At 31.1% G+C, this 14117-nt stretch overlaps 2 protein-coding genes across 2 annotated transcripts; both read right to left on the bottom strand.

Annotated features, from left to right (window-relative positions):
• Positions 1–2685: 2685 nt before the first annotated feature.
• LOC119689129 (adult cuticle protein 1-like) lies at positions 2686–3591 on the bottom strand. The gene is made up of 2 exons (XM_038103877.1): positions 3481–3591; positions 2686–3180 (listed from the first exon to the last, which is right to left on the bottom strand). The coding sequence occupies exons 1-2, from the start codon at positions 3484–3486 to the stop codon at positions 2824–2826; spliced, it is 363 nt and encodes a 120-aa protein (XP_037959805.1). The 5' UTR covers positions 3487–3591; the 3' UTR covers positions 2686–2823.
• A 9252-nt stretch (positions 3592–12843) lies between these two features.
• LOC119690039 (adult cuticle protein 1-like) lies at positions 12844–13665 on the bottom strand. The gene is made up of 2 exons (XM_038105022.1): positions 13557–13665; positions 12844–13490 (listed from the first exon to the last, which is right to left on the bottom strand). The coding sequence occupies exons 1-2, from the start codon at positions 13560–13562 to the stop codon at positions 13017–13019; spliced, it is 480 nt and encodes a 159-aa protein (XP_037960950.1). The 5' UTR covers positions 13563–13665; the 3' UTR covers positions 12844–13016.
• Positions 13666–14117: the final 452 nt, after the last annotated feature.

Genomic DNA, 14117 nt, shown 5'->3' with positions numbered 1-14117 from the left:
GAAAAAGCACACATTAATTGACTATTTTGAACTGGGATATGTAATCTATTAGGCCGTTAAAATAATTGATAACATAATATTACATATTACATCGACATAAGAGTTCACAAAGAAGGACAAGCTGCGTAGTTAAGTTGAAATGTTGGATGGATGACTCTATGTCTTCTTTTATGAATTTCTGCGGATCATAAAATTATAGAAGTAATCTATAATAAAATTGAATTTGTCCAAATACTTGTGACATGCAGTGTAATCTTGTATTTGTTTACTGCAATAAATATGTAAGTATATTTTTGTGCAAGTCAGCGTTAAAGCGTAAGTTAATACTCATGTTATAAACACGACTCATTTCATAATATTTTTGTGGTTATGTTATTATATTAATATACTTATTGCATATTATAATTATTGTTTAAAAAAATTTAAAAAAATATTTTTTAAAAAATATTAAATAAAATTTTATATGTTTAACATCGTTACCTAAATCATGCATGTTTGTATGGGACGGATTTAAGTACGTGTAGTATCAGCAAAGTCGGCGATGACTAATTCTCGAGGTGTATTATCGGATACATGAACAAAGAGTGAACTAATTCAGATCGAATTAATTTGTGCGTTTCAATATAGCTAATATTTCTGATTCAAGAATGATTTAATGTTTAAATAAAATCATTCTATAAAATATTAATCGATAGTGCGATTAATAATTAATTAATTAATTAATTAATTAGTATGGTACACCACCATACTAGATGGATAACTATTCCCTATGTAATACTTACTTGAATGCAGTTATAAATATATTTAGATGTATGTGGAGATGAAAAGTATTAATCCTATAATTGAAACACTTTATAAGTTATTTTGTTAATGTTATATTAGGCTAAGTACCAAAACAAAAACACATGCGACATTAGTTTAACTATGATCAGCAAAGGCTACTAAAAATAGTTTATCCAGAAAGCAAAACCTTTATTCAAAGTATCAGTAAATATCTTTCCTATCTGTTCCTGCTGATTTTGTGCATTATTTTCTAAGATCACTTGATCTGTATTCTTGATATCAATGATTTCGGGTGCAAAGTAAAATGATCTCACATCATTTTAATCTATATCTCTATTGCTCGTTCGTACTAATAATAATCTGAAAAAGAAAATATTAACTCCATTAGTTTTATATTAAATCAAAAGAGTCTTTAGAACTTGAAAAACTGAAATAGTTAAATTGCTTAACAGTTTTAACATTTAATCGAGTTAAATTAGAAATGTTTTTTTCGACGATAGTATAACATATTTTATTGGAAAGCACTATTGCTTTCTGGAATAGCACATAACTTCTGCTCAAAAAGTATCCGGATTTTGTTGTTTGTTAACTACTCTTCAAGTAATAGACTTTTTAAGAAAATTCTTGTTGTACGCGATTTTTTGACCAAACACGGCACCACTGTCATCGCTCAACCACTATATTCGCTAGATCTGGATCAGTGCAACTTTTTCCTGTTCCCAAAACTCTAATTGCTCCTTCGTGGTAAGCGTTTTGAGTCGATTGAATCGGTAAAAGAGAATTCGCTGAAGGAACTAAAAGCCATACCTTAACGGGCCTACGAAAAGTGTATGGAAGATTGGGTTAAGCGTTGGTATATGTGTATCGCTTTAGAAGGAGCTATTTTGAAGGAGATAAAATAAATTTGGAATAAAATTTAAATTTGTGTGTTTTATTTACAAAATCCGAGCACTTTTTGAGCAGAAGGTATGCCTGCAAGGTGTCTGATAAAAACTGTTCCCATCATTGAAGCTGAAAGTATGCCATTTAACTTTAGTGTTTAGTGTTTGTAAATATATTTACAGTTTGAAATAGTTTTCGCAATAATCATAGAATTCAAAATAATGCTGATAGTGACGGATATGGGATTCTCTGGATCCAATATATATTTTACTTAGATTACCTATACCTATACCTAGATTTAACTTAAACTTTTTTACCTCTATTTCTTTAAGTTAAACCCACTCAATTTGAATACCAATGCTTTCAACAATGCTCCTGCTAATTTACTTCCATTTGTTATAAAACCAATCAAACTTATTCGGAAGCATTCGGAAGCAAAATAGCAACTCCTTATAGACATGTAAGCCTTGTAAGATACGGAAATGAGCCATAGCAAAATACAATAAGAAATAATGGAGTGCATTGAGAGACTTATTTACGTTATTCCTTATTCCTCTCAATCGCTATATATTAAGGATGTGCCAAGAACCTTTCCATTTGATGAATCAGTCTCGTAGCACTTCTTACCTACTCTATCTAGGGTGTTTGGGAAGTGTCCAATAATATAAAATATTTTCTCCCCTCCCATATTTAAGAGTAAAAAAATCAATTATTTGTTATTTTCCTTTCCATAAGTTCCTGTGAAAATATTTGCAGAATAAAATGACAAAGGAAGCAAACAAAATATTACTTTAACTACATTTTTCAGTCGAAGTAGAGACGATTATTTGCTGTGTTAGTATGTATGAGAAGAAGAAGGACGAGGATTCTAAATAAATACTTGTTACCTTAAATAAACCTATACATGTTTTAATCTTTTACATATATACTTTTTATTTTTTTTTTTTAATTTTTTTTTTGGCTTCTTAGGCAGTTTTTGCTACATTTTCACAACAAAAATTGAAAAAAATTATTTGACGATTTTATAGTTTTGTCTAAGTGATGCAATTTATTCTAAGTCGGTGTGAACAGTTCAAAACAATGTCATCAACCTGCTATCCTTACATATAAGTTTTTTTTTTGTAATTTTTTTTTTTTGTTTAATTTGTTGCAACTAATTTAATGTGTTCCAGGAGCTGGAGCTACATTGATAGCAGCAGCTGAGCTAATATGTCCGGCTAAAGGAGCATGATGAATGGCACCACGAGTTTTAGCGATGTAGCTTCCTTCATGAACAGCTGGTACTACAACAGCAGCGGTATGCACGATTGCTGGAGCAGCATGAACGGCAATAGCGGCTGGAGCGGCATGTACGGCTATGGCAGCGGGGATGGCAGCTGGCACGGCAATGATCGCTGGATGTTGAACGGCAGTGTAGGAGAGTCCATGTCCGGCAATTTCAGTATGCGCCAATGGAATGAGTGAGGATTGTGCACCCATAGCGAGGGCCAAAGTGAAAACAGCTGCGATGAAGAACTGCATAGGAGAAAAAAAAAATTCAACACATTAATGACTGTCATATCTCTCTCTTTTGGTATCACTCCTTATATATATCTTTATGTATATATAATATATGTATATATAATATATGTATATCTCATTCACTTTCTCTTCCTCTCTTTTTCTTTCTCTATTTCCTATTCAATAGAATGTATTACTTATTGCAGAAAGAAAAACGAGACAACTGTCGAGAGGAGAATAGTATTATAAAAAATAGGACTTTTCGATTTTGTGCAGGATTTATCTACATTAGAATTAAAAATAAATTCTACTTACTTTCATTTTTTTTCTGTTTGATTTGTATTAAAACGATACGGAGATCACAAAGTACTGAATGTGTTCTTAACGTGTTGAACTTTTGTTCTATTCTGTTCTTAATCACCGATTTGCTGGCATTTTTATAGCACTAAATCACTAAACTAATAATAATGAAAATTGTATTTAAATGGCTAGATAACTAAGAGGTTGGCATCCAAGAATGCATTTGTGCCGTTTAAAATGGCCAACAATAAAAGTGAGAGTGAATTCCAACTAGATCAGGTCACAAGAATACATAATCAAGCAAATATAGCGCGTTAATGGCACTAGGTGCAAAAATAGTTTTTTCTTACAAAAATAGAACCTGAAGTCGCTTACGTTTCATTATTAACACCACAACAATGGAACTTAACTACTAATATACCAACTTGACTTGATTGGAATTGACTTGCTTTAATAACGGTTATTGAAAATTAAGCCACGCTGTTCTAAAAGAATCACTCCATATGGCATGATAGCGATATGACACCCGCCAATTGCCCGTCAAATACCATTAGCGTTGGAAGCTAAGCTTTACGCTCAGAAGTGAAGTTGCTCTTACTGGTTATGGAATTCTAAACTTGCTCTGGACTTGAACTCTGTTAACATGTTTGACCGCTTCTGAATACATTAACTGAAGTATTTTGAATTAATATTGTTTGGTTTTCAGAATGTTGCTGTAGCCGTACTGGCAGCAGTAGTGCCTATTTGCATTTCCAAAACATCAAGCAATCGTTGCTCTGTGTGGCGGTATATGGAGCACATCTCCCTCGCATTCTCCTACAACGATTTTTTCCTCCTGAAACATTTTTTACGGTCTTTCAGATGAAATCAGATCAGATAACAAGCATTGGTCGCCAAATGTGGTAAATACGGCAGATGCGGTTCTGATTCAAAGTATAGCTCATGTAATTTCGTTGCGGTATATTGTCTTGATGACGTATAACTTTCTGCTCTTCATTTGAGACTTTTAATTACTTTGGGGCACCAATAACTGCATATAATTTCCGCTATTAATAGCTCTTCCGTTTACAAGGTATGAAAATTATACCATGTGTGTCCCAAAATAACCCAGTAGCCAGTACTCTCAGTCTTTGGTCTTTGCATTAACCGGCTTTCATGGGTCGACTGACGTTTTAACTTCAAAGTAAAGTGGTGTAGCCATTTTTATTTTTACTCTCTGAATAGATTAAACAGCTCTCTGAATCATTCACATGTTGTATATACTATAGATTCTTCATTGGAACAATATTTCGAGTTTTCGAAAAAGTTTTAAAATTGTTTCAGTCCGATAGAGAAACACGATCCTAGATAAGTAAATCTGCCATAGGTATGAGCTGGGCACAAGCACAGCAAATGATATATATAACTATCCATCAATTTTTTTCATCAATTTTTGAAAATTTTATCTAAACTTTTTGTACAATGACCCAATATACTGTAATGGCACATACTGAACTTACAAAGTTTATAAAATTATAAAATAAGCTTACGAATTAAAGTGAGAGCAGCTCTTCTATATGTACGTCCAGAAGATTAGTCTTTAACATTACCATTAAATATCTTCCGTCTGTTCTTAATGCGGTAGAAATAAGAGAATCTCAAATTTTGTTGCGAAATAGTTTACAATAAGTTAAGGTTTTCAGATACACAGAATCTTGTCCAGAATTTTGTGTTTGTAATGCTTCCTATTCTAAACAAAGCAACTAAATGACTGCCTTATAAAAACTCCTATTATCTATGTACCTGTATTGGTAGCGCGAGGTGCATTGAATCAAACAATTCTCAAAAATTAAGATTAAATGCTTGACTAAATAATATAACGATAGATGAATAAAGATGAATGAAATATACCGCAAACTAGATCTAAACTTATTGTGTGATTTCATTAATTCTTATAACATATGAAATCAGCGTAGGCACCTTTTAAAGGACTGTTGAGTTATTATATTCGATGTTAATATATATTAATATAGCGTGCATCCAAAGGGTGGCAACGCCGACAAAACTTTTGAAACCAACCTCATACTTACATTGCGCTTTCGCGGTATGACAAATTCATTGACAAACGAGTAAATGACGCCTGCGTTCACACAAAACATGTAATTACCAGTAAATATATATATGAACTTGCAAATACATAAATATACTATGTATGTTTAAATATATACATATGGATTTATGCTAATAAAACATTATAAATTTTATTACGAGCCCAACCCAAAGTAAAAATAATTTACAGTTCCGGTAACTCTGTTGGTCGTTTGATAATACATCTAATGTCATCTACAGTAGATAAAACAGATTGCCATCTATTTGCGTTGCTCTATTTATTATAATTTAATAATGTAAACAATATTATTATAAATAAATATTTTTTTTTAAATAATATTTAAAAAATCTTTATTTCGATTTAGTGTATTTAATTTAAATTAAATTAGGAATTAGTAGGAAAGGAATAAGTATTTTCAAAATAAAGCAATAAATTTCTAAACATCACTTCATTCTGTCAAAAAGATGATGGAATTTGGTGGAAACCATATTTTTAAGTTTTACCCAATCGTTTCCGGCATGATTCATACAGAATCATGGTCATGTCCAATATACAATTTCTGTTATTTTCATTGTAAACTGAGAAATTGAGAAGGAGAGAAAGACAAAAAAACAAAAAATTTCCATTTTAGGATAACTAGTGTTTAGTCTTGATTATACTGTAAACCATTTTAGGATAACTACCGAGATAATACTATTGATACTACTGAAAGCTACCTAACATCATTTAGCAAAAGATTATTATCATACTGCAGTGTTACCCGAAGATTCTGTAACATTCTACAAAAATCTATATAAATCAATCATAGATTGTTATTTCGTGGCTAAACTGCTCTCTTGATGTTGGAATAATTTTTGAATGATAATTTCTATTGACAAAAAGTGAACACTCACTTATATATTGTAGGTATATACATGTCTATATATGATAGCTTATCTATACAAAATAGTATAGGTTAGTTGGTAAAATGTGATTGGCCTTTATATTATACAATTGCTTGAAAAGATCAAGAATATAGAAAATACACTAACAAAGTTTTAAAGGGATGAATCAATAAAAAATACCAATGGTCCAGTGACATGAAATGTGGTTTCTGTTAATATTCCTTTTTTTAAGTGCATCTATCCTACATTCGTGTTATAAAAAATAATTGAAAAAGCCTCAAGTCCAAGTATAATCTCCAAGTCGTCCTCTTTTTTTACTATTTTCTATAAAAAAATAAAACAATTATAACAATCAACAAACGGATATTTAGATATCAGCATTCGTGTGGTATTAAATTTCAATGAAATACAAAAACTTTTATATATAATACAACTTATAATGTATTATATAATGTATTATAATGTATTAAGATAATATTGTAACATATGTAAAATTAAAAAAATAATTTTTTAGAATAAAAAAAAAAAGTGCCCCGGGTTGGAAAGAGTGCTTCAACTGAGTGTTGCCCGTCGAGTTGAATCACGCCTGCTCTACCTACTGAGCTACCGAGGCTGTACGTTCAGCACAAACTAAACTTCATTTAAGTTAAATTTTTTAAATAATTCCACATGAGAATTATAAATCAATTTTTATTGATGATATACATATACATATATACCACGTTTAAGTTGGCCTTGACTAATTACTTCAATTTTCGACACACATACATTCACACAAATGATTTGTGTAAGAATGCGTACACATTCGTTTGTCTGTAAGGAACAGAAATAGTTTTGTCTCTTTTTCTCTTAACCCTTTACAAATAAGTGTAAAAATGGTGTGAACGAAAGGAGCTTCGTAGACCGCATAAAGAATATACATTCTTAATCAGCTCAACGAACTGAGTTAATTTAGCCCAGTGCGCCAGTGCGCCAGTGCGCCAGTTCGTCTGTCCGGCTCTCTGTTTTATAGAAAAATACTCTCTTAGTTTTTGAGTTATTCGAATAAAACTTTGCACATATGAAAACTTTTTGGGAATGGATTCCGATTATTAATCGGATTGACCAAAATCGGTCCACTATATCCTATAGCGTCATATAAGCTTAAGCTGAACAATCGAATGTGAGATTTGACTTTTATCGCTTCCAACAGTTCAGAGACCACAGATGCAATAAATCTAAATATTGAGAAGACTTTTAACACATTAATGTATATATTATTTTACAACCTCTCAAGGTTTGGATGTTTTTAATATGATAAACCCAAGTATATCAACTTATATTTTAGAAATAAGAATAAACTTGACTATTTTTCTTCACTAAAATCAATGTCCTAGCGTTACCACAAATACTATCTATTGCAATCAAGACGTAATAAGTACTGTACTATGTAATGATCTCTTCTATACAAATGGGTTAATAGAACAACATACATCTTCGTGTTTTCTGTGCAATCAAAGTAAGTCTATATTTTTTTGATGAGGTTTGTAAATGTACAGTTATAGTGAATATCTATTACCTTGCAGAGTTCGCTTTCAATTGATAAACTTTTTACTCTATAAGTTAGTTATCCTACCTGTTCCTTGTTATATGGTTTGGAAAGATGAAAATGAGGCAGCATAATGGTTGTATTTGAGAATAAGATATCGGTAAGATCTTTTATATTGTATGACTGTATGACTTTAATACACTAGAAATACCATTTAGCGGACTTTTTTCCCGTGACTTTGCGAAATGAATTATATCAAACAAGTTGACAATATTATAATACACAGGAAGGATTTTTTAAGCATCAGTCGAATGAAATAGTGTGTTACATCTATACATCTACTAAAAAATATCTGGATACAGGGAAATGGTTAATACTCTTCAGAGTTCTTCACTATTTATCTATACTTTCTTTTTTCAGAAGTCAATTAATGTTTTTATTACGTTTGAATTATGACGTTCATTGAAAAGATATCTAGTATTATTGGCTGGATTTTATTATATCTATTTTAAAGTTTCTTTCAAAGGGTTTTTTTTTCATTTTTAAAGGGTTTCATTTCAATAGCACTTCACTTTTTTATGATTCACTATAAGTTTTATAATTAAAAACTTTTCGCGATCAGAAAGTTAAATATACCTTGGTGTGTATTTGAATATGATTTCATTCTACTAACATTGCTGTCATCTGTTAACTAACAGACAGTTATAAGGTGATCATTGGTGACTATTGGTGGTCAATAAAGATTTGAATTTAACCCTTTGATGTAACATTCGGTTATGTTATGATTAAGAAATGCTGAAAACTCTATTACTATTCTTTGATGACTGTTCTCTTACAGGTGATAAATACTGGAAAAAATCAAAAAAATATTCATACCATCTGTGGAGCAAGGGAAGCAGATCTCATTTAAAATTACCTTATTTAATATCAGTTTATGAATAATCTCAAGACCAATAAGACAGCATTTATTTAATGTGTCCTCAGTGTGCATACACTTTAAGAAATTCATTAAAATAGTATTAACAATTTTAAATAAATTGAGTCTACTTGTAGAATACTCGTAAAACAAAAATTTATTAAAATTAATGCATTTATTTCATTTCTGCTTAATCATGATGATAATGTCTTAGACCGATTGAAATGCAAATTTGACATTGATTTGATGACTGAACTGACTGCTCCCACCTGCAAAACATAGCACCTTTTGCGAACAACTAACAGATCATACAGAAATGAACCAAGAAATTAAAAAAATTAATATAATTATTAAATCAATAATTAGTGCCAATCAACTGAGGCATTAAGAAAATTAATTAATTCAAATTAATTTTTAATGCAAATGAAAGTGAAAAATGAATTGTATTGCAATAAAACCCAAACTTTAAAATATATATAATAAAATCCAGCTAATAATACTAGATATCTTTTTAATGGACGTCATAATTCAAACGTAATAAAAACGTTAACTAACTTCTGAAAAAAGAAAGTATAAATAAATAGTGAAGAACTCTGAAGAGTATTAAGCATTTCCCTGTATCCTGTTGTTCTATTAACCCATTTGTATAGAAGAGGTCACTACATAGTACAGTACTTATTACGTCTTGATTGCAATAGATAGTATTTGTGGTAACGCTAGGACATTGATTTTAGTGAAGAAAAATAGTCAAGTTTATTCTTATTTCTAAAATATAAGTTGATATACTTGGGTTTATCATATTAAAAACATCCAAACCTTGAGAGGTTGTAAAATAATATATACATTAATGTGTTAAAAGTCTTCTCAATATTTAGATTTATTGCATCTGTGGTCTCTGAACTGTTGGAAGCGATAAAAGTCAAATCTCACATTCGATTGTTCAGCTTAAGCTTATATGACGCTATAGGATATAGTGGACCGATTTTGGTCAATCCGATTAATAATCGGAATCCATTCCCAAAAAGTTTTCATATGTGCAAAGTTTTATTCGAATAACTCAAAAACTAAGAGAGTATTTTTCTATAAAACAGAGAGCCGGACAGACGAACTGGCGCACTGGCGCACTGGCGCACTGGGCTAAATTAACTCAGTTCGTTGAGCTGATTAAGAATGTATATTCTTTATGCGGTCTACGAAGCTCCTTTCGTTCACACCATTTTTACACTTATTTGTAAAGGGTTAAGAGAAAAAGAGACAAAACTATTTCTGTTCCTTACAGACAAACGAATGTGTACGCATTCTTACACAAATCATTTGTGTGAATGTATGTGTGTCGAAAATTGAAGTAATTAGTCAAGGCCAACTTAAACGTGGTATATATGTATATGTATATCATCAATAAAAATTGATTTATAATTCTCATGTGGAATTATTTAAAAAATTTAACTTAAATGAAGTTTAGTTTGTGCTGAACGTACAGCCTCGGTAGCTCAGTAGGTAGAGCAGGCGTGATTCAACTCGACGGGCAACACTCAGTTGAAGCACTCTTTCCAACCCGGGGCACTTTTTTTTTTTATTCTAAAAAATTATTTTTTTAATTTTACATATGTTACAATATTATCTTAATACATTATAATACATTATATAATACATTATAAGTTGTATTATATATAAAAGTTTTTGTATTTCATTGAAATTTAATACCACACGAATGCTGATATCTAAATATCCGTTTGTTGATTGTTATAATTGTTTTATTTTTTTATAGAAAATAGTAAAAAAAGAGGACGACTTGGAGATTATACTTGGACTTGAGGCTTTTTCAATTATTTTTTATAACACGAATGTAGGATAGATGCACTTAAAAAAAGGAATATTAACAGAAACCACATTTCATGTCACTGGACCATTGGTATTTTTTATTGATTCATCCCTTTAAAACTTTGTTAGTGTATTTTCTATATTCTTGATCTTTTCAAGCAATTGTATAATATAAAGGCCAATCACATTTTACCAACTAACCTATACTATTTTGTATAGATAAGCTATCATATATAGACATGTATATACCTACAATATATAAGTGAGTGTTCACTTTTTGTCAATAGAAATTATCATTCAAAAATTATTCCAACATCAAGAGAGCAGTTTAGCCACGAAATAACAATCTATGATTGATTTATATAGATTTTTGTAGAATGTTACAGAATCTTCGGGTAACACTGCAGTATGATAATAATCTTTTGCTAAATGATGTTAGGTAGCTTTCAGTAGTATCAATAGTATTATCTCGGTAGTTATCCTAAAATGGTTTACAGTATAATCAAGACTTAAGACTAAATACAAGACTGAGCTTTGAAAAATTGGTTTCTAAAAACATTAACCCGATCAAGAGGCTAAAAACGCCTTGTGTTTGTTTTTCTATTATTGCTTTTGCTTGCGAATTTGATATAAAATATTTGCTTTTTTAGCTGAACGGAAAGAGTGCAATATTTGTTTACCTTTGTTTTATATTTTGCTATATATTATTTTGGAGACATTGTATTTAATTATTCTTAAATAATTATTTTTGAGACTGCAAGTACCAAGAATCGGATTTGGGTCCTGCCAAATGTGAAGCTGAGAATCAGCATTCCTTAACCAACTGACCCAAAGCCCATTTTTCTGGAGTTTTTGTTAATTTCTGTTGTAGTTTTGCTAACAAATTTACTTGCTGTGTTTGTATTAGAGCAAAATCATAAACCAGCTGTAATAATTGAATTAATTAATTATATTTTTTTTATTTCTTAATTGTTAAATTTCAATACTATTCTGTTTGTAGAGGCATTTCGTTGCATGATTTAGATATTCCTTTTTATGTATAGAACCTAATCTAGGAACGTAATACTGAGAACTTACTGATGTAAGTTTTGTAGTATGTTTTTTGCAGGATTTCAATAGATCTGTTATATACAACAATCATGCAACATTTTTATCGTATATGAAATTTTCGCAACATAAGCATTATGATTGAACTTCAATCAATTTTTTTACATTTCGGCAGATCCACGTTGACTAAAGATATATCTTATATTTTCCTATCCTCTCAGTAACATGTTTTCATTTCGCTTCAATTTTGATGTATTAAGGATAGACTATTTAGCTAACTATTTAGCTATTTTAAAACATAGAAATATTATATTAATATGTTTGTGTATCTTATGCAATACTGTCTTGTCACATTAAGTTACATTTATGTACTGAAAACGACCTAACTTTATGTTCTGTTATTGTGTTCAGCGCCCTCTAATAATGAACTTTCACAGTAGGCTAGACGTGACAAAATTGCAACCTTGGAACCAAAACCCAATGTTAGAACTGTCTGGGCCGTTGAGTTATTGCTTTCTTATTCGAATTTAAAATAAAACTTTTTTTTTAAAACAAATAAAAATGTTAAAATTTTTATTTATTTTATATTTGTTCAATTTTACAATTGTTGCAGTTACGAACTAAAAAAACACAATCTTCTAAAATTCTAGAATAATTTTTAGAACAAAGAAAGATAGAGAAATACTTTAAGAGTTAGAGAAAACTTATGTCTAGTACAAAATAATGAAAAGAAAAGTAAATTGAAAAACAGAGTATAACTATAGGAAGAGAGAAAGAGAGAGAGGAAGAGAGAGAGAGAGAGAGTGTGTAAGAGTGAAAGATAGAGCTATAGATAGATAGAAAGATATTGATAAAAGTTGAAAAAGCGATGAATAGAGCATAGAATAGAAATTGTATAGTTCTCACAGATAAAGATTTCAGTTGTTGTTGTTACATTTGTTGCTGATGTACTCGTAATTGTTGAAATTGTTGTTGTTGTTGGACTTAAACACTGTTAATAAAAACTTAAATATTGTTGGTGCGTATAAGTGTGTGCGGTGGGCGTGACAGCGAACACGAAAAGTATAGAATTAAAGGGAACAGTAAGTTTAAATAGATTTTCCTTATATAGAAATATATATATATTTTATGTAATTAAAATGTTGCACATGTTTGGAGAAGTAGAATGGAGAGTAATGTAATCGCATCTTCATTTGGCGTACGGTGTCGTCAAGAGATTGTTGCATTGATGAGTCGTCATATCACAATGAATTATACTGGTTGTACTTAATGCGTGCCTGGAGCTGGTGCAACATTAAGAGATGTAGCAGAGCTAATGTGGCCAGCCAATGGAGCGGTATGCACAGCACCACGGGTTTTAGCTACATAAACACCATCATGACCATGACCATGACCATGCGCAAGTGCTAATGGAGCAGCAGCAGCAATATGTCCATGCGCTGGACCTTGAGCCAACGCAATACCGGGCACACCAGCCCAGCCATGACCGGAATGACCCCATGCTGTACCAGCGTGCACAGCAACAGCTGCTGGAGCAGCATGAACAGCTACGGCAGCTGGTGCACCATGACCGCCCCAGCCCCAGGCACCACCATGTCCCCAAGCACCACCATGTCCCCAAGCACCACCATGTCCCCAGGCACCACCTGGATGCACGGCCGATGTAACAATGGATATTGGAGCCAAGAGTGAAGATTGGACACCGACGGCAAGAGCCAACATGACTACGGCAACAACGAACTGAAATTAAATTTTTTTTTATTAATTTGAATTTAAAAAATTTTAACAAATAATTCTTTTGTATACCTTCATGTTGATTTGTTTTTGTGTTTTGAAGAAGGATTTAAAAGAAAAGAAATGAAGTATTCGAAACTTAACTCGAAATGTGTTCAACGTACGGTTTTGGTTTTGATTCTGATTTGGACAACAAAATTATGCCAACTTTTATACTAAAAAATTGGTTGAACTTTATGCGCCATAAATGCTTAACAACAGTAACAACAACAACAACAACACATACTACAATTGTAATAACATACATAAAGCCATAAAGCATAAATAAATGCACGCTACAATGCAAACAACATCAATAATAACAGTGGCAATCGAATTCACTACACGTCAATGTTAGTAACAGCAAGCGTATTGGTAACAGCAACTAATCTACTCAAAAATAAAAAATAAAAATAAAAAACAAAGAAAATGTAACAAGACTTGTCTTAAAATAAACAAAACTAACAACAACAACAACAACAACAACAAAAGTCAAATAATAAACAAATAAAATTGGAGTACAATTTGGCTAACTGACTCCGTATGCTATTGGTATAACCTTTCACTGCATTGCATGTACATAGGTATTATATT

Source organism: Teleopsis dalmanni, chromosome X, assembly GCF_002237135.1.
Source record: "Teleopsis dalmanni isolate 2A chromosome X, ASM223713v2, whole genome shotgun sequence".
Taxonomy (NCBI): domain Eukaryota; kingdom Metazoa; phylum Arthropoda; class Insecta; order Diptera; family Diopsidae; genus Teleopsis; species Teleopsis dalmanni.
Note: the sequence above shows the minus strand (reverse complement) of the source record. Positions and strands in the feature narration are given on the sequence as shown.